Genomic DNA, 24,456 nt, shown 5'->3' with positions numbered 1-24,456 from the left:
TCCCAATACAGGACAAAATAATCCACAGAAGAACCCCCACAAGAATCATAACCCGTTCTCACACATAATTCTGTTCCCGAGGCACAGCTACTATGAAATTCCAACACTGAATTTCCTCCACTTCCACCTAACATCAATTAGGTTTCTGTGCGTATGGTTTCTCATAAACTTAAAAATGGAAAGGCACGAAGTCTATTTGGTTTTAGCAAGTTCTCTGGTTAGAGGAAAGGCATTCAGAGCCACTGCTCATGCAGGCAATGCCACTGCAAGAATATATGGAACACGGAAGCTTTGCCTAAGTGGCACTCCCACAAGAACGAAGAGCTAATAACTGCTTGCTGAGACAGAAGGCACCAGCATAACACATGCTACTCATACTTTGTTAAACTGGCATTTTTCCTCTATATACCCTACCAATAGCTGAGATGTGATTGATTATGTAGCTTTCCATTATCCTTTTCACCAACTCTGAGTCTTTAAACACAAGACAACTGCCATCTTCAGGAAAAAAGCACAATTGACAGCCTCCCTCCTAAACCAGCATTCCACATATGGAAACATATTCCTAGGCAAAACTCCAAACACTGCCTCAATGCTCTCTATAGGAAACCAACAGAATTTCAATGTTGCATCTCCTCTCAAAAATAAAGCTTCTGTAACAAAGAAAGGAGAGGGCATTAAATACTAAAAATCAGCGATTATACTATGAACACCTTCCTAAAGGAATCCTGTGCTGCACCTCAGCAGAAGAATCTATGTAGAAATGTACCTAATAATTTCACAAGCAGTTCAGTTAAATATAAATACAGATCACATAGCTGAGATGTGATTAGAGCTTCACATGGCACAAGATCAGATTTTCCCAACTGTCAGAAACTCCTCTGCCCCCTTCCCTGTCACACCCAAGGAAAACTTGGTGATTTTCAATCCCGTGTGCTTTTAAATAACGTATTTTCTGCAAAGTAGCTGTATTTATTTAAGAACCTCTGGAATGTTTATCCCAGGAACACTTAAATCATGAAAACATAGCATTAGAAAATGGGCACTTTGCAACATAGCTGAAAATTATTGTTAGTTGGGTGTGAAGAGGCAGTTCTCAAAAGTTTCTTCCGAAATCCTAATTATAATGCATTCAGTTTCTACCACAGAATTATGTAATTTACAGTTGTACAAACTAAGTGCACTTTCTTCTGCTTAAAGAAACGTAGTACCTCTAAAAAACAGAAAAAAAGGAATACTTTAAGTAAAATATTAGTATACCAAGAATAACTCAGAAAGACAAGTAGAAACTCAAATTTCAAAGAAGTGCTGTTTTATCTGTCAGCTGTTAAAATGAATAAGACAAACTGCTGCCATCTTATTTTAAAATTTGCTTTTAAAAGCCTTTAAAAACTGTATTTTCCAAGAGGAAGCAGAAAATTAATAGCCTTTTATTTTAGTGTGCCAGCCACCGCACATTATTTTGTCTGAAGCTTGCTGCCCTTATGCAAGTGTTCCCAATAATACTTTTATGGAATCAGAATTCTGTCCTGGTAGATTTTATCCCACCTGATATCCATTCAGATTCCTGCATTTTTGCTTCCAAGGCTGCCACTCTCACTGCTGGCATCACACAGGCCTGAAAATGATTGATGGAGTGACTATTTACTTTATCCCACCAGTGAAAGTTGTCCTCAGTGGTCTGATCAGAGCGATCCCCTCATGCCGGGGAACAGCACTGGGGTATTTGCAGGCTGAATACTGACCGGAAACATTTGGAATCACCTACAAAGCTCAACCTACACATGGATGTTGTTTCCCCCATTGCCTGCTCCCGCATCAATGCCATCTGACTGGGAAGAAGATGGCCGGGAGTTCCTGGAGCGAGGTTGGCCATTCAGTCCCAGGGGCGTTCCCAGCCGATGGCTCATTTGGGAGGCCGTGTCATCCGACTCCCAGCGCTCCAGCTCCTCTCGCACCAGCCGCTCCATTTGCTCCCTGTGGATTTCGTTATCCCGGCCCAGTCTTTCATCCTAAACACATTAAAAGACCCAAGCTGGAAGTGCAGCTTCCAAACTGCAGTCTAGGCAACCCAATACAACCACAGGAAATTTTTACGCCACTCGAGTACTTCCATAGGCTAATGGGGAAACACAGCTCCCACAGCAAATTGTTTTATTTCCAGTGATGAAATGACCAGGTTGTCACCTAGGAAAGCACAGCCTGTATTCCAGCTGACAGATTTTAGAACCCACAGAAATAATACGTTTCTCCCACTGGCCACTTCCAAAGGGCCCTCAGGAAAGAGGGGGTGAAAGGGGAAGCAGTAGAAGTCAGGTTAGCCTGGTGACAGAAGTGAACTACTCCCACCTGTCACACACAGTCCCAGGAGCAACAAAGGAGAATAAGAGCACGCTGGGCCTGCTGGGCTGGATCCCCTAAACTCCAACAGACTAGTCCACAAAAATATTGTATTAATCCCAACAGACACCAAGGGATGGAGGAGCTGCTTCAGCAACCACTGAACACCATTGCTGTCCAGATCACGGGTTTAAATGGTGACATAGGCCTGCTGTAAGACATGTTGTCATATCTGAAGTTTGGATCCCAAAATTTCATGGTTTAAATTTCATGTTTTTCTACCACGTAACTGAAATCAATCACCCATTGCCAAAGCACCCACCTCCCCTTTCCCACCACTCCTCCAATCCTGCCAAGCCAAGCAGTAGGAAGCAGTGCCAGCAGCATGGAAAACATGCAGGTTGTAACCAGACCACGGAGAGTGGGTTTCTTACCTCTGTCACTCCATCTAACAGCCTTCCCAACACATCTCTCCTTTTTAGCTTGGCCCTCTCCATGGCCTCCAGCTTCACGATAACAGCATCGATCTTTGAGACAATACTGCCGATGGAGTGCTCCATGCGATCCACCCGCCTCATGAGTCTGAGGGCAACAAGTGGGAGCTTCAGTGACTCACACATTGCCCGGTCAGCACTGTTCTAGCATGTCAACACACAGAGCATACAAGGATGAGACACTGCTGTTATCCAAGCACGCTTCTGACTTCCCACAAACCAGTCCTACTGTCCAGGAGGGACAAGGTACAGTGCAGCAAGAAAGTAAAATGGGGGCAAAGCACATGGGGAAAAAAAGTACATCTTGCAGTCTGCTTTCACTGCTCTTAGGGCATCATCACGAAAATTTGTTGGTTCCAGTTACACAATTCTTTATTCAGCTAGTGCTGCTGTAATTAATTAATATGGAGATCTATCATTTTGGACAAAATACACACTCATGAGTAACTTAATCTTATTAAAAACAACCATTGAAGATCTCACTGAACCTAAAATAAACTCAAGGTTTTACTACTTAAAAAAGTCTTTTCTGGCATTATTGTAACATGACCCTTTTCTTTGACTTTTCAATGACAAGGTCTTATGGACAGGGGTTTTGTTGCTGGTTTATTGTTTTGTTTTTCTGATTTTCTATTTTCTAACCAACTCCCATGAAGCTCTCTAAGGCACTTCCAGTTCAGTTATTATTTGAAAGCTACTAAAAGGAGTGACTTACGCACAACAAAATCCTAACACTTGCTTTTATTAATAATTTGCTTAATATCAAGGAGAGAATACTATATAACCCAAAGAAGAAAACCCACAATGAAAAAAAAACCTAACCAAAGCCCACCATGCAGATTTTTCCCCCTCAGAAGGATAAACTTACACTTGGAACTCTTCATAGGAAACACCACTAGAGCTGCTGCCCCTCCTCCTGGAGCTGTGCCCACTGTCTTCATCCTCATCCTCCTCGGAGTCGTCCAAGCTCCGTGGGAAGCTGCGGCTGCTCAGAGGACGTGGCAGAGAGCTCCTCTCCAGATCCAGATCCTCCTTTGTGAAAACGCAAGAGAGAGAGAAGATGTAAAAACTTTCACCTGCACATGGGGCATGGTGGTGCCAAGGTCAAAGACTTCCTGCCCTCTATCAGCTCCCCTGTGCCTTTTTATAGTTCTGCTCACACAGCCAGGAACAACAGCAAAAGTGAAGGGAGACAAGAGGATTCCTCTGAGGCAGGAAACCAGCACAGGGCGCAGACTGGCAGACAGTGCTGGTGGAACACCTGTCCTAGTGCTGAGCTCACCCTCTCCTTTTCCAGGTCATCTCTCATCTGCTGATGTTCATGCTCTGTCAATTCCTGGTCCCCATCCTGGTCATATTTGGTAAATATTGCTTCGATCTCTGCATCTGTGTGCCCCTTCCTGAAAAGGCAGTAAAAGCAGTTCCTTTACTTTCCATTTTTCAGATGCTGAAAGAACTCTGCATATTAGAAAACACCTCACTTCAGACAGACTTTCATCCTGAAGACAAAGACATCCCATCATTGCCTATAAATTCACAACACTGATAAAAACCCCTCAGTCCTCACCTTTCATTAGTTAAAGCACCAATCTTCCCTGCACTGAACCTTTCTCCTTCACAACTCCCTTCTATATCTCCTTGATTTGTACCCTTGCCTTGGACTCCTGACTGTCCACAAAGTCCTGTAGTGGTCTGACAGAAACATTACCATTTCCTCCAAGGCCTTAGGTCCTGCTTCCTCAGAGATTTCTATAGTTTTCTCCCCAGAACACAGAGGTTGGGCCCCAGAGGTCCAAATCCTTTCTCTGGTGTGGGATGCCAACGCCAGCCATAGTGCAGAGAATAGTACTCTGCTGTGTGTCTTTATCCACATTAGTGTACTTTTGCTAGAGGAAAATCACATCAAAAACTTAACATCACATGTCCCTGGGGATACTATTCGAGGTAAGAAGTAACAACTCCCCTACCCTTTGAGATCCTGCCGGAGCTCATCAAAATTGAGTTTTCCTCCACCTTGTCTCAGACTTTCTGAAATGTCATCAACAGTAGTTTTCTTCAATTTAAGTTTGATCATGGCTTTGTTGTAGCCCTAAAAGAGAACGTGAAATTTTGTTGTTTCTCATTAAATGAGATTTCTAATAGCTTTTTTGATTACAAAAATCAGCCACTGTACACTCTCATTCAGTGTTTTCAGTGTGATCATTCAAGGCAAAGTCTCATATGACTGAAATACATTGTGATGGGAAGTTTGCACTCATTTAATTTACACTCAGATCAATTTGTTTTAACTGAGATGTGTACTCTCACTATCTGCTGCCAGCTTTACTTTGTACAGTTTATATTGTGTTTTATGAAATAAGTTCAGATGTGAGGAATAAGATGTCAAACAAATAAAACATTACATTCACCTTCCTGATAAGGTCAGACAGTTCCATTTCAGCCTTCTGTTGTGCCATATCTGATTTGACTTCAGAGTAGGTATCATTGATAATGGCCAAAAACATGTTCTGTTCATGAGAAAACAAAAATTTTGAAATTTGAAATTTCAACAAGACTGAGCCCAACTACTTCTATGACCTTCTTGTGCAGGCATTTATATGAATTTTGTTTTAAAAGGCCAGAAGAAAATTGTAGTCTGTTTAAAAAGAAACCAACATCCAGAGCTTGATATTGAAATATGACATGCTGCAGTATAACAACTTTTAATCAACATTACTGGTTATTAACATAACTGGAGAATTACTTTCCACAGAGGGTTCACAGCTACACGCAGCAGTGGCAGTAAACCCTGCAAGGCCAAACTTACACAGCTAACAAATGTAAATTAATCCAGGCAACACAGCTGGCAACAAAAATGCCTGAGGAATCAAGTTAACTATTCATCCCATAATAACCAGCACAAACAAAAGGTTCTTATCTAGTTACAACTCTGCTTGCATTTCAGACTAAAGATAAAAGCGAAAAGCTTAAAATCAGGCACTTGGCATTTATGGCATCAACTCTAAAAAGAGATCTTTCTTGTTCAGAGAAAGGAGAAAATATTGGTCTCACTAACCCTGTGCCAAGCATATAACTTAATCAAACCATGCTGTCTTTACTGAAAGGCTCCTGCTGGACATGGAGTAAACATGCCTGAATTGCAAATTGGATATTCACATCCAAAAAAGAGTAACTAAATTTACTGGCACATTCAGTGCAGAAAGGCGGTGTTCTCTCCTCTGTTTCCTCATGGACTTTGGAACAATCTTTCAGTGCTGTATCTTTATGCATTCATGCCCAACAGCAGAGAAGTAAGAGGTAACTTGACAACTCACTATTATGCTACTTTTTACTGCTATTTTGCCCAACTTTAAGAGTTGGTGCTTTCGGCCCATCTTCCCTAACTTAATTTCCAGGTCTCAGACCAGTCTCAAGGAACTTACATCAACATTTAATTCAGGCAAAATGAGAGGCTTTACAGATATTAATAAACACACAAATAATACTGAGTATTTTGGATAACCTGCTCTGACTTCACCTTCCAGTGCTTTTCTGTTGCCCTTTAAAAAAAGAAACATTTCTTTCCCTTGCTGGACACTAGACTCTGTTCCTCTGGAATGCATGAGGTGCTACAAAGCAAACAGGAAACCTGCTTCATGTGCACCTTTGGCCAGAGTGACCCACATGTTATCTTCCCACTGACTCCTGGTCCACCTCACTGAACACTTAAAATTCTCTGCTTCCTTACTAGTGAACATCCAAGATGATGTCTTTCCCACAAAAAAAAAAATCTGAATGCCATTCCTCCTCATCTCAAATAATAATAAAAAGCTGCACTAGGTATAAGGGTCACTAAATAACATAAAAAATTATCATGATACAGGACTGCTGTACAGTTTTAAGGTTAGTAAAATCCTGCATTTATCCTTGCCAGATAACAGAGTATACAAAAGATGAGTACTCGATTACAACACACTCCCTGATTTATTATTCAATAAAGTCCACATACTGCCTCTCAGGTAAGCTGAGCTTCCTAAATCCTATTTGAAAAGTGTACAGGTAATCTGCACTGGGGAAAGGAGGAAGGCAGGGCCTGACTCTGCCCTGGAGAAGCAGAACAAGATAGAAGAGAGGCAAACCTGCATATCTGAAAGCTGCTGCACTGCTGAAGAACCAGGCTCTTGCAGCAGGCAAAGCTGTGTGCGGCATGCAAGAACAAGGCTGCTGTAAACAGTCCTCCACACATCAGAGGCCTTTATGAACCCAGAGACTGCATGGAACAGTACAGCCACTTTTCACCAAGAGATACAGCCTTGCTGTGTATGCCACCCAGGCACTATTCAGATTTTAGAAATAAAATTCTTCATAATAATAAAAATTTAAAAAAACACAATGTGGAGCACTACATGAGAATGACAACAAACATACAGTGCAAATCAATTTTAAATTAAGAAAAAAGGAAAGAAAAGAAAAAAGGTAATGACCAGCCATGTAGCAGTCAGGCCCCTTCATAGGCCACACACTCACAATTATCAGAAAAAGCCCCAAAAGTAGCAGGAGGAATCAAAGGACAAGTGATGTAAAAACAGCCACTAACCCACCCCCCATAAACAAAGTGTACATACCAAAAGAATGAAGAACATAAAGAACACAAATGTAGTGAAATAAATGGGTCCCAAAATTCGATTCGCTTCTTCAACCTCTGTGAAGTTGAAGTCTCCCAAAATGATGCGGAACTGAGTGAATCTTAAAAAACAAAACACATCCAGGAGTTGAAGAAAACATCATTGGAGCTGTGTGAGGATTCTCAAACTATTTTATTCTAGCAGTGTGACTGATGGGCTGCAGAGAGGTCTGCACTGCTGTAACACTTGATCAGGCACTGCAAAAACAATTCATCAAGCACATGTATAGGCATAACCAAACTCACAGTCAGGTGCCACACAGAGAACAAAACCATGGTGGTTACTTCTCCCTTTTGGTCACAATAGGAAGCAGAGCAAACTAATAATTACTACTGTGAAGCTTTGAGACCCACTCCCATCTCTGTCACACACATAAAACCGCAAACCTCTCCCTCTAAGCTGGAAAAAGCTTGGCACTTTACAGCACCATCAGCATATTTCAAGTTCCTTCACTTTTCTGCAAGAAACTCTTTGCAACACTGCCCCAGTGTAAGGGGGCAGGGGAAATCAGTGACTGAACAACCTGTTAATTGCCTCAGTTACAATCAGGTTATGTTGTACTAAATCGACCAAGAAAAAACTGATTTGCAACCTTATACGAAGACTTCTCTCTCTCCTGGATTCCAGATACTTACAACTTTTGTGGTTGGCTAAGATGAACTCTGTTTGAGTCAAGCAGCTTTGAACACCATCAGGAACACAGCCTTATAATGCATACAACATTTCAGTAAGCATTTAACCACTGAACATGGAGTCATTGCTTTGCCTAGGAATGCAACCAACTGCTGTAAAAATCATGTCACACCAACCAAACCATGTCATTTTTAGCTCACTGCTCTGACTATAGCATATTCTTAATCTCACAGCATTAACACTGAGATAAAAATGTTACAAAAATGTGTTTGCTACCAGGCTATATCAACAGTGCTGTGCCTGTAGCTTATCTGTTTAGATGGATGTCACAGGATTTGCCTCTGATAAAGCAACCAATTTACCAATGCACTGAAATCTTTGCTTTTTTTATACCTGTACTTACATGCAGTCCTGAAAAGTGCTGAAGTCATCAATTTGAGTGCCGAAGACAAGATAGGCCAACTGAGCATATGCTAAGAAAATAATAAAAAACATAATGGCAAAGCCAATGACATCTTTGACGCAGCGAGACATCGTGGTGGATAACTGGCTCATTGTTCTGTTGAAGTTAACAAATTTGAAAAGCTGTTAAAGGAAAAAAGAAAAGAAAATGCTGTAAAGCCAAGGAAGACAATTTCTGAACCTAATTGCTCTCCAGTCTTTACATGAGATGTCTTATTGAACATGACTGGAGACAAAGCAGTATCCAGTAAGAATTATTAACTTATCAATTGAGGAATAATACAAACATTTCTTAACATGTCTGCTGACAAAACACAAGCACTGACTGTATCTTCTAGACCTAAACAAGAGCTGACAAATCCTGTGGCAAATTACAACCTTGCTTTTCATCTGCCAGAAGTTATCCCTGCGTTCTGACTTTCACACATGATTGACTTTGGGAGAAACATGAGTAAACCTCAAATAATGTGTTTCATGAAACTCAGGATACTGCTTACATTCTAACGTTGGAATAAGGACGTGTGTCTTGGAGTTACCTTGATCCAGACAAAAAACACAGTGACTGCAGCAATGTTGTTGAATTGCATTTGCCAGTATGCCAAAGGTTCAAAATTGGGGAATGAGTTCTGATCTTCCAGCAGCTTCTTCAGGAGCGTATCAACAGTTGATGTCCTATAGATGCTAATTCCTATAGCTACCACAGACAGCTGAGGACAAAAGAAACACACAAATTTACAAAAGATGATTAGGGTTTTACAACAACTTGTTTGAGCCATGTACGTCAGATAAAGTCAAGATATGAGGAACTTTGTGCATTTCACAAGAAAACCATTATAGTCCTGGACTACAAATAGTCTGGGAGTAAGATCTATAAGTCATTTCTTTGCCACAGGTGAAGAACAAGACGACAGTGACACGTAGCAGGCTTAGAAAAGTGATGCTGTCACAGAGAAGAAAATATAAGGAAGGAAATATGACAACTCCAAAAGACAAGGGTGAAAACAAAGAGCAGAAAAACAGCAACAGCCAAAAAAGCCCCACAGTTTCTCCAGAGCACAGACTGACCAGTATTGCTCAGAACAAACAACAACAGAGAAGCTGCAGTTTTACCATAGAGGTTTCTTGCTTTGACTTCAGCAAATGAGCTGTTTGTTACTGTAAGTGAACACTTCACCATACAGAGAGAATCACAACTACATAATCCTACATTTAAACAATGCCCCTCAGGCAAGGCGTAAACACAGAATTTTGACCTTTGTGTGAACCGAATTTTACACCCACACTTGAATACTCTTCACTGACTGTAACAGCAAAGCATCTTATCCTTGCCCCTACCATTAAGTGTAAAAAACAGCACACAATTCACGTAAACATCCTCCTAAACAGCCCTTCATTTACAAAGCACTGTGATGCAATTATGATTTCTTCCGATTACAAACACTAACTTCAAGACTTGAAACCTTTGATTCATCCAAGCCTGAAGACAGAAAACAAGTGTGGGACTGGAACTGTTTCAGCACTTCTGGCTTTGTATACTTTTGGTAAGCACAGCTTGATATGAGTCCAGAGAGAATTACACTACGCAGCTTTAAATCCAAAGCTCGTATTTCTGGGACACTAAGATTACTGATGTGCAACACTGTCCAATTAACCAAGACAGCTACTAGCACTCTACATTTTTGACACACTTCTTCAAACTCGGTATTAGCTGGTGAGTATTCAATACCACAATAAAGCTCTTTGTGGTTCTTTGCACACATACTCAAATCCCAGCCCCATTCCTCAAAATGCAAATAACTTCTTTAAAGCAGATGATTTTCTTACTTGAAAGCCAGTGCAATGGTCTGTACCAGATATCTAGAAGAGAGGGCAAGTTTGTCACCTCCAATAAAAGCTATGTCTGTATAAACAAAAACTGTGAAAAAGCACAATGGACAAATACTCGAACTTTGCACCAGGTTGAAACCACTGAAGACAAAACAACCAACTTTGCAAAACACACCAACATTGCAACACAGACTAAAATTGTCTTACTCAGACTGAATAGCCTAATAGGTCTGTAAGCATCCTTCCTAATGATGGTCTTATCCCTTAAACGCACAATAGGAACACTGAGTAATTAATGTCTCCCACAAAGTGCATTTTAGAAAGCAATTTTAGCCTTATTACAAAGGTTACTTACCACAATGATAAGGATATCAAGGCAATTCCAAAGACTTCTGAAATACTGCAGTCTATGAATGTGAATTTCTAAGACCTCTTCCACCATATAATAGAGAACAAAAAGACAGAATGACATTTCACAGGCTGCCAGGAAAAAATCAAAAGTGGAGATGTAATGAATCAGCCTCACTGGCTGAAACTGCCAAGATGTAACCAGGCCTCCAGTGGCTGGAAACTCCACTAGCAACCTGCATTTAAAAAAAGGCAAAGAAAAAAAGAATTTAATTTAATCAGAACTGATGAAAAGCACTACTAAAAGACACTTGGGTTTATTTGAATAATTATCTAAATAATAGAAACAAACCCACATATGATTCAGAGAAGACACCACACAAAAGTTGTAAACATGACCGCACTCAATTTTGACTAAAACCCAAAGCCTTTCAGGAACAGTGAGGAAACAGAGACAGATTTATTTTCATCTAAGCCTGTTTCATGCTGTCTAAACTAAAGGCTGACGCTGTATATCCACGTATTTACCTGAATAAGCCAACTCCCTAGAGAAGTCTCCTGCAAACTGCACCCAAGTCATTGTAGCACCAGGAAAGCCAGGACAGACTCCATGAGGAGTCTCACTTCTTTGACAGGGAGGCATGGCACTTCAGTCTGTCCCCTTTACACAAAACATACACTTACCCATGTCCCCAAAACAAAGCAATCACAAGAAAACCCCAAGCCCACAACCCACACTGTGCAACGGAACACTGCCATGGTTCTGTTCATACCTGACCACGCAGAATAAGTTGATGTTTGCATTGTACACAGAGAAATCAATGAAAGCTGCTCTGGTCCCTCTGTCCAGCCACAGGTTCTTCTTCAGGCTCGCAATCTGCAGAGCTGTCACTTCTCTGGTCCTCGAGAGGTCTTGGTAATAACCGGCCCCGCTGTATGCGGCAATCAAACCCCAGTGGCTGCTCCCATTCAAATCCTTCTCACTGGTATATGTCCAGCTGGTTCAGAAGTGAAACAGAGCACGTTGGTCTTTCCACCTTCAACTTACAATTAACAAAAACAGACACCAACAAAACCTGACCAAAAAACATGTATTAGTTATTATAAAGGTTTCATTTAAGAGGTGCTTGCTACACTGTTTTGATGTACCCCCTCAGAGAAGGAAGTTACAAAGTTCCTTTGACTAACACCATAAAATTAGGAAGGGAAGATGGGTCACAAGTTTATTAAAAAGGAGAGCGTGTCTACAGTAATGCTACATACGCAGTTCCATTCCGGAGTCCAAAAGGAGCAGTATCCTCATTAGCTACAGAATAGACATCATAGCAGTCTTTGATTTCATCCTTTAAATCTTCAGGTATGGAGCACGAACCATTTCTGACTTTCAGCTGCCGAATGCGAGGCACCCCTAGGAGCAGGTTCTCATAATAAATGAAGCTTTTGTTTTCTGCCATGGTTTTGTTGTTGTACCACATCTCCCAGTAAAGACCATCCAGCAAAGGGCCTTCTGCGAACTGGGGAGGATGACAGAATTTTAGTTTGCATGTTGCCAGCACTGATTTTGTAGATCTTCATCCCATGGAAGTGTCAGAATTGCAGTTAAATTTTTCTGACATAAGGCTTTACTGTTACCTGTCCTCCAAGGACACCCCACAAACTTGCCCTACCCTGCCTCACCAACATTATCTGAGTTCTAAATTTTCACATTTTAAAGGCCTACTTTGTTCCATAGCTTTGACATTGTGCACATGGATCATGCACAAGCCCGACCACATTAGGAAGTAAGATCCTGCAGGTTAAATTTACAGTTCATGACAGGACCAGCAAACCACAGCAACGGAGATATGAAAACTTGGTTTTAGATTACCTTCCAGAAGTCATCCATCGTGGACAAAGTTTTGAAATCAGTTCTCTCCGTTTTTGACACAGGCGTTTCCAGGAAGAGCTGCGACATTACCCTTGTGTAATAGTACATACTGGAACTCACTGTCCCATAAGTCACTGCAGAAGATTTGGTAAGGAGTGAGAGATAAAGCAATGAGGGAAAGAGGAAAAAAAAAGAGGAAGAAAAAGTATTTTATTTGTTTTGAATACATCAGGTTGTATTTGTACAGATTTTGTAGTGGAACTATTAAGCTTCAAAACAAAATCCACACCAAGCAGCATTTATCTGTCAACTGTGATTAAAATACAAAAAGCAGTGAAGGTAGACTGATCAACCAGTTTAAAATACTCTCTTCTCCTTCCCACACCTCCTTCTATTACTAATGCTTCTACCAAAGCTAAACTCAAGGAAAACAAAGGCACCATCCAGAAGCCTGAAGAGAGGCAGGTAGTGCCTTTTTAGGTGGCTTGTGCTATCCAAGGCATGCAAGGAGAACTGGCACAGACAGTACTAAGTCCTCAGGAGAACTATGCTCTGCTTGAGCAGATAATGACAGTCAACCACGATACTGCAGGGCACTGGGAATGACATGGATTAGGCAATGGACCTCCACCTCAGATGTGCAGTGCCTTTAAGAGAAACTCCCCACAGAAAATAAATGACTGTGTAACTTCTTTTCCCCACACCGGGCCAAACATTTGGCTGAGGGCCACAGAGCATAAATTATAAAATTATGTACAAAACTAAGATGATTTGTGGAAACAGTCTCTGGCATGGATATTGTTGCCACCTAGAAATACTTAAACCACTCTATGGCTAAAACTCAGAGGAGTCTAAAAGGTTAGGCCTACACTGAACAATCACTGTCAGTTGTGACAATTTCATAAAATTTATAAATTTTGTGTTTCCCTAAACAACCAGAGAACAAGAACTATTTTTAATAGACTTCTGCTGTGCACATGGAATGTATCACATGACTGTGCATTACCTGGATAATCTCTAAATATGTACTCTCCAAACCACAAGAGAACAAGAAATGCCCACAGCATTTAGCCTGCGCTTGGAAGCTCTCTCCTAGAGCATGCCAAGCCACAGACCAGACTGACCTACAGTTATTGCTCATGTGAAAAATAAAAAGGATACTTAAAAAATACTAACGAGTTAGCAATATCTCTAGATATTTAACAGATATTTACACTTCTCCTTTATTCTGTTAGCAAAAATCTTTTTCTGTAGCAAAACAAATAGTTAACAGCCTGTTAAAAGTTGAACTTCTCCTACTGAAATAAATTTTACTTTAATGCAGTCCCCTCACTGCTACACCTCTCTTGGTGGTCCAGCATGCCAGCCACAAGCAGCCTTGCATTGCTTTGTTCATAAACCTGCTCTAAGCGTTCTTAAATGACTCAAAAAGGAAAAAAACCCACTATATTTAATATATAAACACACCTGCAGTACAACATCAAAACAGTTGTGTCAATGGTATAAAATTTGGGCTTTTTAGTAATCCTGCAGTATTCAAGCAGAGCAGACTTGCCCTCAGAGATAGTATACCAATGTAGTTTTGCATTGGCTTTTCCACTCCAAAATTCCCTCTCGCAAAAATTAAAAACATCACCTTGTTGTATTACAACTGATCATAAATGGCAATTTTAGTGTCTCCAACATTTCAGCCTTTTTGGGGCAGAACTGTCCACACTAAAAACTGGAGACTTGAAACATACTGGCTTTCTAAAGATACACTAACTCAGTGTACACGTGTTTTGTTGGTCTTCTCCCTAGCAAATAAATAAAATAGATCTTTTGTAACTCCACAAAAAGTTCTTTCTTGCATTTTAAGTTGAATTTTCCTCTGTTCTGTGTTCTTTAGTGTTATGATACTTCATATGGTATCAAGACAACAAACAAATGACACGAGTCTCCGGCTGTGATCTGTACATAACCTTGGTGATGAACTTCAAACATGGTGATTTAGTTCAATTATTTGTCCTAGATGATTAACTCCTCTTCATATTTACCAGTTCTACTCAGTGATTTCAGAAGTGCAGCAGAAGTATTACACTGCAATGTAGTACAACAATTAAAAAATGCCCTCTAAAAACAAAGAATATTATCATCCTGCCTAAAGATTCAAAACTTGTTAAGGTGCAGGAAGTTGTAGTATTTTCAGTCTCAAGCAACAATCCATGCGCAGAATAAACAGAAATATTTGATTCCAAGTATTTGCCTAGACACCTGCCCATTAATTCTTCTCCCACATCAAACAATCTTCATTCAAGGTAGTACAGAAGGCAAGCAGGTAGTACAGAACTAGGTGCACTGGTGCTGAACAGTACTTACAGACACACAGGACCACAAGGAAAATCATGTATGTGATCAGCTCCCGTAAAACACTTTTCAGGTACCGCTCTCTGCTGGTGTTGCTCTCTTCCATGAGTCTCGTCCCCCACAGACCTTAAAAGGAAAAAAAATATATAATGATGTGCACAGATGTCTGGTACAGATACACAAGTGACGTAAGAAGTGGTGTTGAAAGCTTAACCTATGTCATGTCTGCTGCAGGTTCTTCTATGGATTGTAAACTGATCTAAGTTTAAGCAAGAGGAGCTTCATTAGTAGACTGAACGGGACCTGAGGCAGTATCAGCTATCAATGAGATACCATAATAATTTAGGAACAGCTCAGCAGAACTCTAACAGAATCTGTGGAAGTGCTGTCACTTCAAACCACATGACACAAAAACAGATACAAGGAGACATGCACAGACAGCCATCCTTCAAGAAATGGAAGTGCAGTGCTTTGGTATTCTTTTCTTTTAAACAAGAAAATCATTGTTCAATGCATGAAAATGCACATCCATTATTGAGCCTTTAGGAGCAGTGTGGCAGGAGGATACTTGAGTCAAACCAATTTTTAGAACGCCCAAATCATAACCTTCCCCTCCCAAATAGGCAAGGCACGTCCAACAGAGACACAGTAAGGATGTTGGTGAGCATTTCTACATGGTTTCTTTCCCTGCACAGCAAAGAGTTATCAATTAAACATCAGTAGCAGTCTAAATGAGCAACTGCTGTCCAGTCTAGCTGTCAACTTGAGCAACTGTGTCAGCTGAACTGTTTCTGCCTGTTACCCACTTCATATTATGTTTGACATGCCCAAAAAGACAGGAAGAAAAGCTACTGAACTTTGGTGATCCCTTCCACATGGGTAACAGAAAAGCAAAAGGATCTTGTAAATGGAGTCTCTACAAGGAGCAACCACCTTGAAACAAACTGCAGTTAGCAACCACCACACTTATTTCCTATGCCTAGTACAGAACAGAAAAAATGCTGGGAACAGCTGCTGATGCTCAGACTGTTTACTCTTCATGGAATTTCTCTTCATTTACACCAAAAGCAAGGCAATTTGACCTTAGTTTCTGATGAGAAGAAAAGCATTTGAAACTAAAAACTCACTCTTACAGAACTGCACTAAACTTTCATCCTTTTCAGGTGTTTTAAACAGCCAACCTTTCAAAACATCCTTTACATTCTCAGTAGATGGAAATGAAGTAACCTCAAACTCCCTAGGAAAAATCTTGGATCTGTCAAACATACCACAGTAATTTGAAATGGAACAGTAACAAGGGACAGCCAAAGCACATTATAAAGCTGAAAATGAAGCATGAATTCAGTCAATCTGCAACCACTGCTGTAAGACTAAGACAAAGGGCTAGGGTGCCTGCTGCAGACCTTTGTTTGCTAACACAGATGGGAATAAGGAAGCTCTTCCCTCTACCTGCATAAATGAGAAAAAAAATAACATGTTAGATGTTTCTTGAAGCCTATCAGCTACCACATTTTTAAGTTGTGACATAAATCTGGAAACTTCTCTTGCATAGGTACAGCAAGTTCTAATAGTCTTAGCATTAATCTCTGTTCACATGGCTTAATTAGTAACTTACAACCTTCCCTAGTGTTAGCCCTCAAATAAGAGAGCTTTTTCAAAGCTGTTCTTTAAGGCCAAGTTTGAAAATGTGCAGATAAAGACGGCAACTTTACTACACCGAGTGCCAAATCCTCCTCCCCATTAGGTCATTCTTGAAGACAAAAATACAAATCCAAAAACATTTACAGAGTCACTAATAATAAAGAATTCAACAAATTCAGCCTCTAGCACAGCACTACGTTGCACTAGCAACCCTCATAATAAAGGCAGGAAAACATTATGGAAGAGAGGAAGAAAAGGCTGGAAAAGCCAGTGAGCTAAGTTGGTGAGAAAGCCAAGTCCCAGCTGTCAGCACATTACTCACCAATAAGAAATGTGGTGAGCAGAAGCAGAAAGCTTCCAAACTCAAACTCTGTCATATCAGACTACTGTTAGGAGTCAAGTCAGCAAAGAACAGAAAGTTACAGCAAAGGAAAAACCCAACCAAACAGCACCAGGGATCATACAACGATCTTTGTGCTAAATGAACTCTGAATTTGCCTATCAGCTAGCTTGGAGCTTTCATTAGCTGTTACATTTTTGCAATATACATATATTATTACCCTTTTTGCCTTATTAGAATATTGATTTAGATGCATCAAGCACAGTAGAGGTAAGCAGTGCTGGATTTGACATCTGCTGCAAGGACCAAAACTGTTTTGTTTCCTTATATATATTGGCTATTCATCAACTTTCTTTGACAGAATCTGTGTACTTTTATCAAATAAATCTGCAACTAACAATTGCTCATACTCATGCTGTATGTAGCATTCTTCATGAAAGTAACAATTAATGAGTGACTAGGAAGGGTATTTGGTACCTTCATCTGACAATAACTAAGAAAACCTTTCAAGAAATGCCCAAAACACATCAGTGATGACACCCATGAGGACATGGCAGCACTGGATGACCAAGTACAGCTCTACAGGTCAGGATTACCTTTCCAGCCTGGCTCTGGAAACACACCTTGTTTTTATCCATTAAAACTTCTAGTAAATTCCTCCTTAACAGAGAAGAACAGTCATCCCCTCTTCTCCTCTCAGCATCTGGGACGGTTGCTGAAGAGATCTGTGAAACTAGATGACTAAAGCCACTTCACAGACACTCGTGTTAGAATCTGAGCAGAATCCACAGAAAGAAGAACCTACAATACTGGTAGTCTGAAGTAGTTGACTTTCTATTCACTTAGTAACTCCTGTTACAGTTTCCCCAACAGCTGCAATTACCAAAATCCCGACACCTTAAATCCTCTCTGCATTTTTCTTTCATAACTGACAGCAAGTAAAGTGCAAACTGTCATTGAACATCCTTCAGTACTGAGTGGCCCCTTTTTTGTCATGGTAACACTACCTCTGGTGATATCCAAAGGATTTATCCCTCTTGTTGAATTCTGTCTAGCGAGATGGAATTTCATCAAATAAATCTATGCCAACCTTCCTGTAGTCATCTTGAAATAAAGCTGAGTGCACCATTTTCCAGTCTTCAAAGATTCTCATGGATATCCACGGAATGTCAAAAGAACTATGGAGTGTTTCCAATATTAAACACTCAGTTATTCTTCAAGTGCCCTATAATAATGTCAGGCTTGCAATCAGCCCTTTAACTGTGCAGCACGGGGATCACATTCTTCAGAGAAGGTGCTACCTATTCCAAAGCCAAGTACAGCACCCTGCAGCACCTCCACAGCACCAAAGTCTCACCCAGACATTTACTGTGCCCAGGAATTTATGGCAACATTCTCATCAAAGAGCCAGAAAAGGATCTGTTGACTACAATAACTGTAGCTACACTTGCCTACAGATGCAGGTCAGGAATTGACAGAAACTGTTTTGAGCATTACTGCACAAATCACAACACAGATCAAACAGGAGCAACACATGCCAGGTCACCACTAAGTCACTCTCACACTCGCCTCATGTACAAACTGCTGGTTTTCACCACAGTTAAAAACATACACAGGAGGTCCCTTCTTGGCAACAACTAAGATGAAGGGGGTATCTGAACTTAAACAGAAGTTTTTATAAAAGGAACATTACTTTCTCCAAGTGAAGCAGCTCTTTTCCTAGACAACTACATATCTCAGCAACAACCCACTGCAACACCACTGAAGACTCAGAAGAGAGCAGTGCCAATTCATGTGCAACACAATTATTACTGGTATTTTTTCCTGGTCATTCTGGTTTCTCGTTATGAAGTGACTTGGGTCATTGAACATGGTCCCAATAAAATCTGCTAAAAAGAAAACATGCTCTATTCCATAATCTCTGCAAATCTGACTTTGATACAACTAAGATGCTGCAATGCTCAAGAGGGATTTATTTTGGTGTAATACAGCTGAAGCCAGAGAAATCATTACAGCAAATGATCTTTGAATGCACATGAAAATCAGAGAAGGTACAAATCCTTGCTCGACATCAAGTTTGTTTTGATAGTTCCACCGATGCCGTGGCAGCCAGTAACAGTACTATCTACCACTTCAGAAAATCCACATTTCAGAAGAATCATCTTTATTTTCTAAATATGGTTTACTTTTCCTGCAGCTTTTTAACCATAAAGATATGCCCGACACTTAAACCAATCCTCTGTTTAAAATCCTCACAGTCTGAAGCTGACATTTTGAGCTTCTCTGAAAAGGAGGGCTTTCCAATGTGCTGCCACAACCTTAAATCCAAAGAACTCCCCATCCAGCATTTTCTCTGCTGTGTCAAATCAACCCTGTACAAGGCCTGCTCAGTAGAGAGTTAATGCAATAAGCTTTGAACAACACCCCAAATGTTCACTTGATGCATGCCTGGTTTTGCTTCAAACTCTGTCCCTGCTCACCGGCTGTTTGACAACAGGCAGCTCTTGACTATCAAGGGCAGCAGCAAGGCACTGCACAATACTGCAGCAAAGAAGTGATTCAAACACCCTCCCAGCAAACCCACTCTAAGTATCCTACGCCATCCTAACCACATCTTCTAAAGAATGGGGGGTGCTGAGACAGACAGAAGGACAAGCATTCTGCTCCAGCTCTCCAAAGACCTGGTGCTGGAGCAGAAAGCCGAGGTTGGAAAAGGCCTCTGAGACCATCGCATCACCCCATCAGTCAGACCATGGCACCGAGTACCACATCAGTCTTTCCCTTAACACCTCCAGAGACGGTAACTCCACCACCTCCCTTGGCAGTCCATTCCAATGTCACCCTTTCTGTGAAGAAATTCCTCCTAATACCCAACCTAAACCTCCCCTGTGCAGGAGAGTCTTACACGGAAAGCAGCCAGGAGTAAGACCTAGGAGGCAGAGAGGTGGGGAAAGGAAGGAGCGAGGTGTGGGTGCATCTACGTCTGCTGGGGGGCATAACCGGGACGGGGATCAGAAGCTGGATGTGCACGAAGAGATGGGGACACAGAGACACAGGCAAGGATGGACGGAAAAGGACTCCAGACAACTACAGAGGAGAGACTACAATCAACTCGACAGCGCGCAGAAGCGGCACTCGCGGCTCGGGAGCCGTGTCAGGGTGTGGGGTGCGTGGCCGCGGCTCTCTCACCTCGCAGTCTCCGCGCCAGGCGCTTGGCCCAGGCCGCTCTGCGGGGCGCGGCTCCGTCGGGCGGCCCCGGGAGGCGGCCCGGCCCCTCGGCCCCGCCGCGCCCCGCGGGGCCCCGCCGCGCCCGCCGCCCGCCGCCCGTCGGGCCCCCCGCGCCGCTGCCCAGCGACGACGCGGTTCGGCTGCCCCACTCCACGTCCATCTCCAGCACCGGCCCGGCCGCCGCCGCCGCCGCCGCGTCCTCCTCGGGCTCGAAGCCCGGGTTGTCCCGGCTCCAGGCCTGCCGCGAGCAGGCGGAGAGCGGCGGCGACGGCGGGCAGGAGCCGGCCCGCGCCGCCTGGCCCAGCCGCTCCAGCTCCAGCTGCTCCCGCCCGCGCCGGCAGCCGCCGCCCGCCATCGGACCCGCCGCCGCCGCCCCTTCCCCGCCCTCCGGCGGAAAGCCCGGGGTACGGAGGGAGATGTAGTCACCCTAGCTGCCGGCGGGAGCGACGGCCGGGACCTCCTCCCCGCCCTCCTTGTCCTCCTCCGACGCCTCCCTCCCCTCTCCAAGGCAGCCCCGGACCGCCCCTGCGGTAGCGGCGCAGGGGCCGGCTCTGGGTGTTTGGAGTCCCGCTCATCCTCGGTGAAAGCAGAAGGAGGCCTCGCGAAGGGGTTATACTGGTTAAATTTGTGGGGAACAGTGACTTCACATCATTTTAAGAGGAAGTATTAAAGCTCCCCCCGCCCGGCCCCAGCCCCAGTGAACAGTAACGCAGGTACAGGGTTTTGAGGTTTTATTTAAGTCCCGTTACAGCACAACACCGCCCGGCAGCGCAGAGAGCAGCGTCCCCGAGGGGCGACCCTCGCCCCGTGTGTCCCACAGCCTCCGCCGGCACAGCCCCAGGGACCATGGACCGCCCCGAACCCCAAAAGTCACCACGCGAACTACATTAACAAACAGTTCCCCGAAATGAAGCGACTCCCCTCTTCCCTTAGGTAGGGATTGAAAAGGGAGGGAAATATTATTTTTGTCTCTCTTTAAAGGGTGACTTCGTTACTTTCGATGCTGCGACGATCTTGAGAATCCTCGGCACTTTCCAGGGTTTGGTTGCTGATGTCGTCAGAGAGCTCAGCTGACACGCGGTCCTGGCTCTCCCTGCTTTCCGCACTCGGGTGGCTGTCCCGGCTCTCCCAGCTTTCTGCACTCGGGTGGCTGTCCCCTCTCTCTTTGCTTTCCACACTCGAGAGGCTGTCCCCTCTGACACCAGACTTGCTACTGTCGCCTTCTGCCTCGTGGCTGTCGGATTTGTGCCGGCTGTTGTTTTCCAAGCTCCGATCATGCGGATTGCTGTCCTGCTCGCTGCTGTCCCGCCCGTGGCTCTGGTCAGACCATACCACGCTGCTGGCGTGCTTCCTCAGGGAGCTGCGGGAAGCAGAATCCTCCCGAGAGACAGAGCGCTGGCTGTCTGCGTCCATGTCGCTCTCATCTTCCTCAGTGGCACCGTAGATAAGCTGTGTTAGAGAGCAGAACAAGAGCCATTGTCACTCCTGGGGACTCTATCAAGTGCTGCACTAACGCAGGCTGCTCGGGCTGCGGGGATGCTCAAAGCCTGCATGATGCACCTCTGCCCGGAGATACTCTGGTGTTTTATGGAGTTACATGCACCTTTCACATTATGAGAAACTCGCATTTGATCCTGGCCTCAGATTTCACGTGTGCAAGTACATCATGATAGTGCAAACTGCAGTTTTGCACATCTTGCAGCAGTGGGCTACACTCCCACCCCAGCGCATCGGCAGCCGTCCACACCCTCTGACCTGTGGTACCCAGAGAAAGGAAATACATTCCCTTCACTTATGCCTACTTTCCCCATACCAATTCTTTTCAAAACCAACTCCCATAAAATGCCATGTCCATTTTCAAGTTCACTCCCCATTTCCAAAACCATGGGTACCACTGCTCAGTGCTACTTACCTTTTTGGCAGCTTTGTAGAGTTTGATAGACTTCAGCAGTGCGGCTTTTGCCCTCATCCTGTAGGCCACACTGTCACCTCTGCCAGCATTGTCTCCCCGGGTGAAAGGGAAGGTGGGGAATGGTTCAGTTACTGGAATGTCTGTGGGAAAACTCGTGACAACCTCTTCAGATTCATCTGTGTCATTGGAATCGTTGTCGTCGTCATCATCATCATCATCCACATCTTCATGGCTCTTGCTTGACACATCAGGAAAGTGCTGGAAAACATTTTTTTATACATCAGGCAAATGAACACAGATTTGGGAGGTGCAGGCTGGTATCTGTCCCATTCACCCAGGGCTTAGGCACTGCTGAGAAACTACGTGCAGGCACTGCACTGGGTTCACTTCACCCTTCCCGGAGCTTTGTTTTATTTTGGGAGAGATGTTACTGCGAGAACTACACTTGACTGAGGAAAATGAGGGCTGCTACACACTGGCTGCCCTGCAGCACTCAACTAACATGTTGTCCTTCAAAACACTTACCAGCTGTACTGGGACATCCATGCTTTCTTCTGAAGAGTGAAGGGTCTGAAAGCAACACAAAACTCATGTTACGACACAAAGGCACGTACAGTAGAGCTGATCAGCATGTTGACTGTTCTTTAAGCACTTAATCAAAGCTTGCAAATCTTGGCATGGAAAGACACTCTGCTTTCTCTTCCAGTTAGGTGCCTGTACCTGCTGCGATGATGCCAGATCACTCTGGGGGTGCTGCTGACTCTCCTGAGACTGAGAATTCATGTGGTCGTTGTGATATCTGCGCAAGTGATGGCTCCTGGAGTCCTACGAGAGAAAATAAAAGGGAGAGGTTAATCCTCAAAGGAGCAGGCAAAGCTGCCTGCATCCTAACCTCTATTTTCAGGCAGATGTGGCATCTGGAGTACATAGTGCTTCTGTATGGGATGTGTCCTCAGCTATTCATTGCAGTAGGAAGAGAACAAGCCATGATCCCAGATGAACATTGTACCCGAAAGATGTATAGTTGTGCCTCTCCCACTGGCAGAGCCTGGGGAAATTCAGATCAGCTTCTCCAGCTTGTTTTTATTGAGTGGAATTTGGACTTAGGTCTAACAATCCTTGTTTCTGCTAATTCTTAGGCCCTTTTTGGAGGGTGATTTATCTCCCACATCATGAAGACTCTAAACCAAATGCAGTAGCTGGTTCTCAAAGCCAATAATAGATTTTGCAAGGGTAACAGCTGGCGACTGGGAATAAATCAAATAGCTATATACAAGACTAATGCAGTTCACTGACACTGCTCAAAAGAAAATTACAGGGAATTGGATTAAAGTGCTCCTCCAACACCAAATATTGTCATCTGATCCACACTAACGAATCTGGGTTATAGTAATTTTGCCATACTGCAGTACCTCTTTTTTTGCAAGTAACAGCTAACATATTTTTCTTTAAGAGAAAAGATTTCCAGTGCTAGTCCAGAGATAGAACTAATGAAAGCCCACAACCAGGACATAAGACACAGGAAAAAGTCTATGGACATCAGTGGCTCTCTGCTTTGAAACTGGCTCATAACAGCCAGGTGAGGACATGTTCTGCAAGCATCTACAATCACAGAACAAGTACCTGAAAATGTGTTTTGGTGGAAACATAAAAAATAATCAAAAAGTATTTATTAAAGAAAAATTAACAGAAAGACAAAAGGAACTTACATATTTTTCTTCGGAGCTGGCAGAAATGGCATGGTGCTTGGATTGAATCACCTTGAAGGGAGAAAAGAGAAAAAGCATTTATGAGTATTTGCACTCAAGTGCAAAGAAAACAATACAAGTGCTGGGGATGTGTGTTTGTGATTTACTCACTGGCCATGCAGCAGTGATGCTGATAAGGCATAAACACAGAACTGCCACCTTCATTGTGATGTTTTACCTAGAAAATATATTGGAACAGTAAGTCAATAAGGTAAAATACCACAAAAATTCTATAGGATTCCTTTTTCCTGCTGTGCTTCACTGTGCTGAGACCAGGTCCCTGCTATGGATTCAACCTGCCCATGCTGATTTTATTTCCTCTGTCCTCCATCACTACCCCCCACCCAGCTGGTTTGTAATGAATTAGCTACTCAAAAGCTACAAGAATTTTAAAACTAAGTACTGAGAAGAGCTGAGCAGTGGTGAGAATAGCTACATTGAAAAAGTGAACTGACTCCTGTCATCTACTGATGCACAGACAAAGGAAAAGCTTTGCGAAAAACTAAGTGTTATAAATATCAGCTTTGCTTTATCTTCATTAATTTAACATAGTTTTTTTAAGAAGAGGCAGGCTAAGGCAGACTCAATTTGTATTCTCTTGCCAGT

General features: G+C 42.9%; 2 protein-coding genes across 2 annotated transcripts; both read right to left on the bottom strand.

The window, feature by feature from the left end:
* Nucleotides 1–1,312: 1,312 nt before the first annotated feature.
* PKD2 (polycystin 2, transient receptor potential cation channel) lies at nt 1,313–20,545 on the bottom strand (the record flags this gene model as incomplete). Its single annotated transcript, XM_082282623.1, has 15 exons — nt 1,313–2,012; nt 2,775–2,922; nt 3,703–3,866; nt 4,117–4,234; nt 4,802–4,923; nt 5,243–5,341; nt 7,439–7,559; nt 8,535–8,716; nt 9,130–9,300; nt 10,776–11,004; nt 11,542–11,766; nt 12,032–12,282; nt 12,636–12,769; nt 14,994–15,107; nt 20,152–20,545. The coding sequence occupies 15 exons, from the start codon at nt 20,543–20,545 to the stop codon at nt 1,779–1,781; spliced, it is 2,706 nt and encodes a 901-aa protein (XP_082138749.1). The 3' UTR covers nt 1,313–1,778.
* Nucleotides 20,546–21,165: 620 nt separating this feature from the next.
* On the bottom strand, nt 21,166–24,015 carry SPP1 (secreted phosphoprotein 1; the record flags this gene model as incomplete). Its single annotated transcript, XM_082282707.1, has 6 exons — nt 21,166–21,639; nt 22,103–22,360; nt 22,628–22,672; nt 22,823–22,927; nt 23,812–23,862; nt 23,962–24,015. The coding sequence occupies 6 exons, from the start codon at nt 24,013–24,015 to the stop codon at nt 21,166–21,168; spliced, it is 987 nt and encodes a 328-aa protein (XP_082138833.1).
* Nucleotides 24,016–24,456: the final 441 nt, after the last annotated feature.

The sequence above is a fragment of the Coloeus monedula genome, assembly GCF_965178545.1.
Source record: "Coloeus monedula genome assembly, chromosome: 5".
Taxonomy (NCBI): domain Eukaryota; kingdom Metazoa; phylum Chordata; class Aves; order Passeriformes; family Corvidae; genus Coloeus; species Coloeus monedula.
Note: the sequence above shows the minus strand (reverse complement) of the source record. Positions and strands in the feature narration are given on the sequence as shown.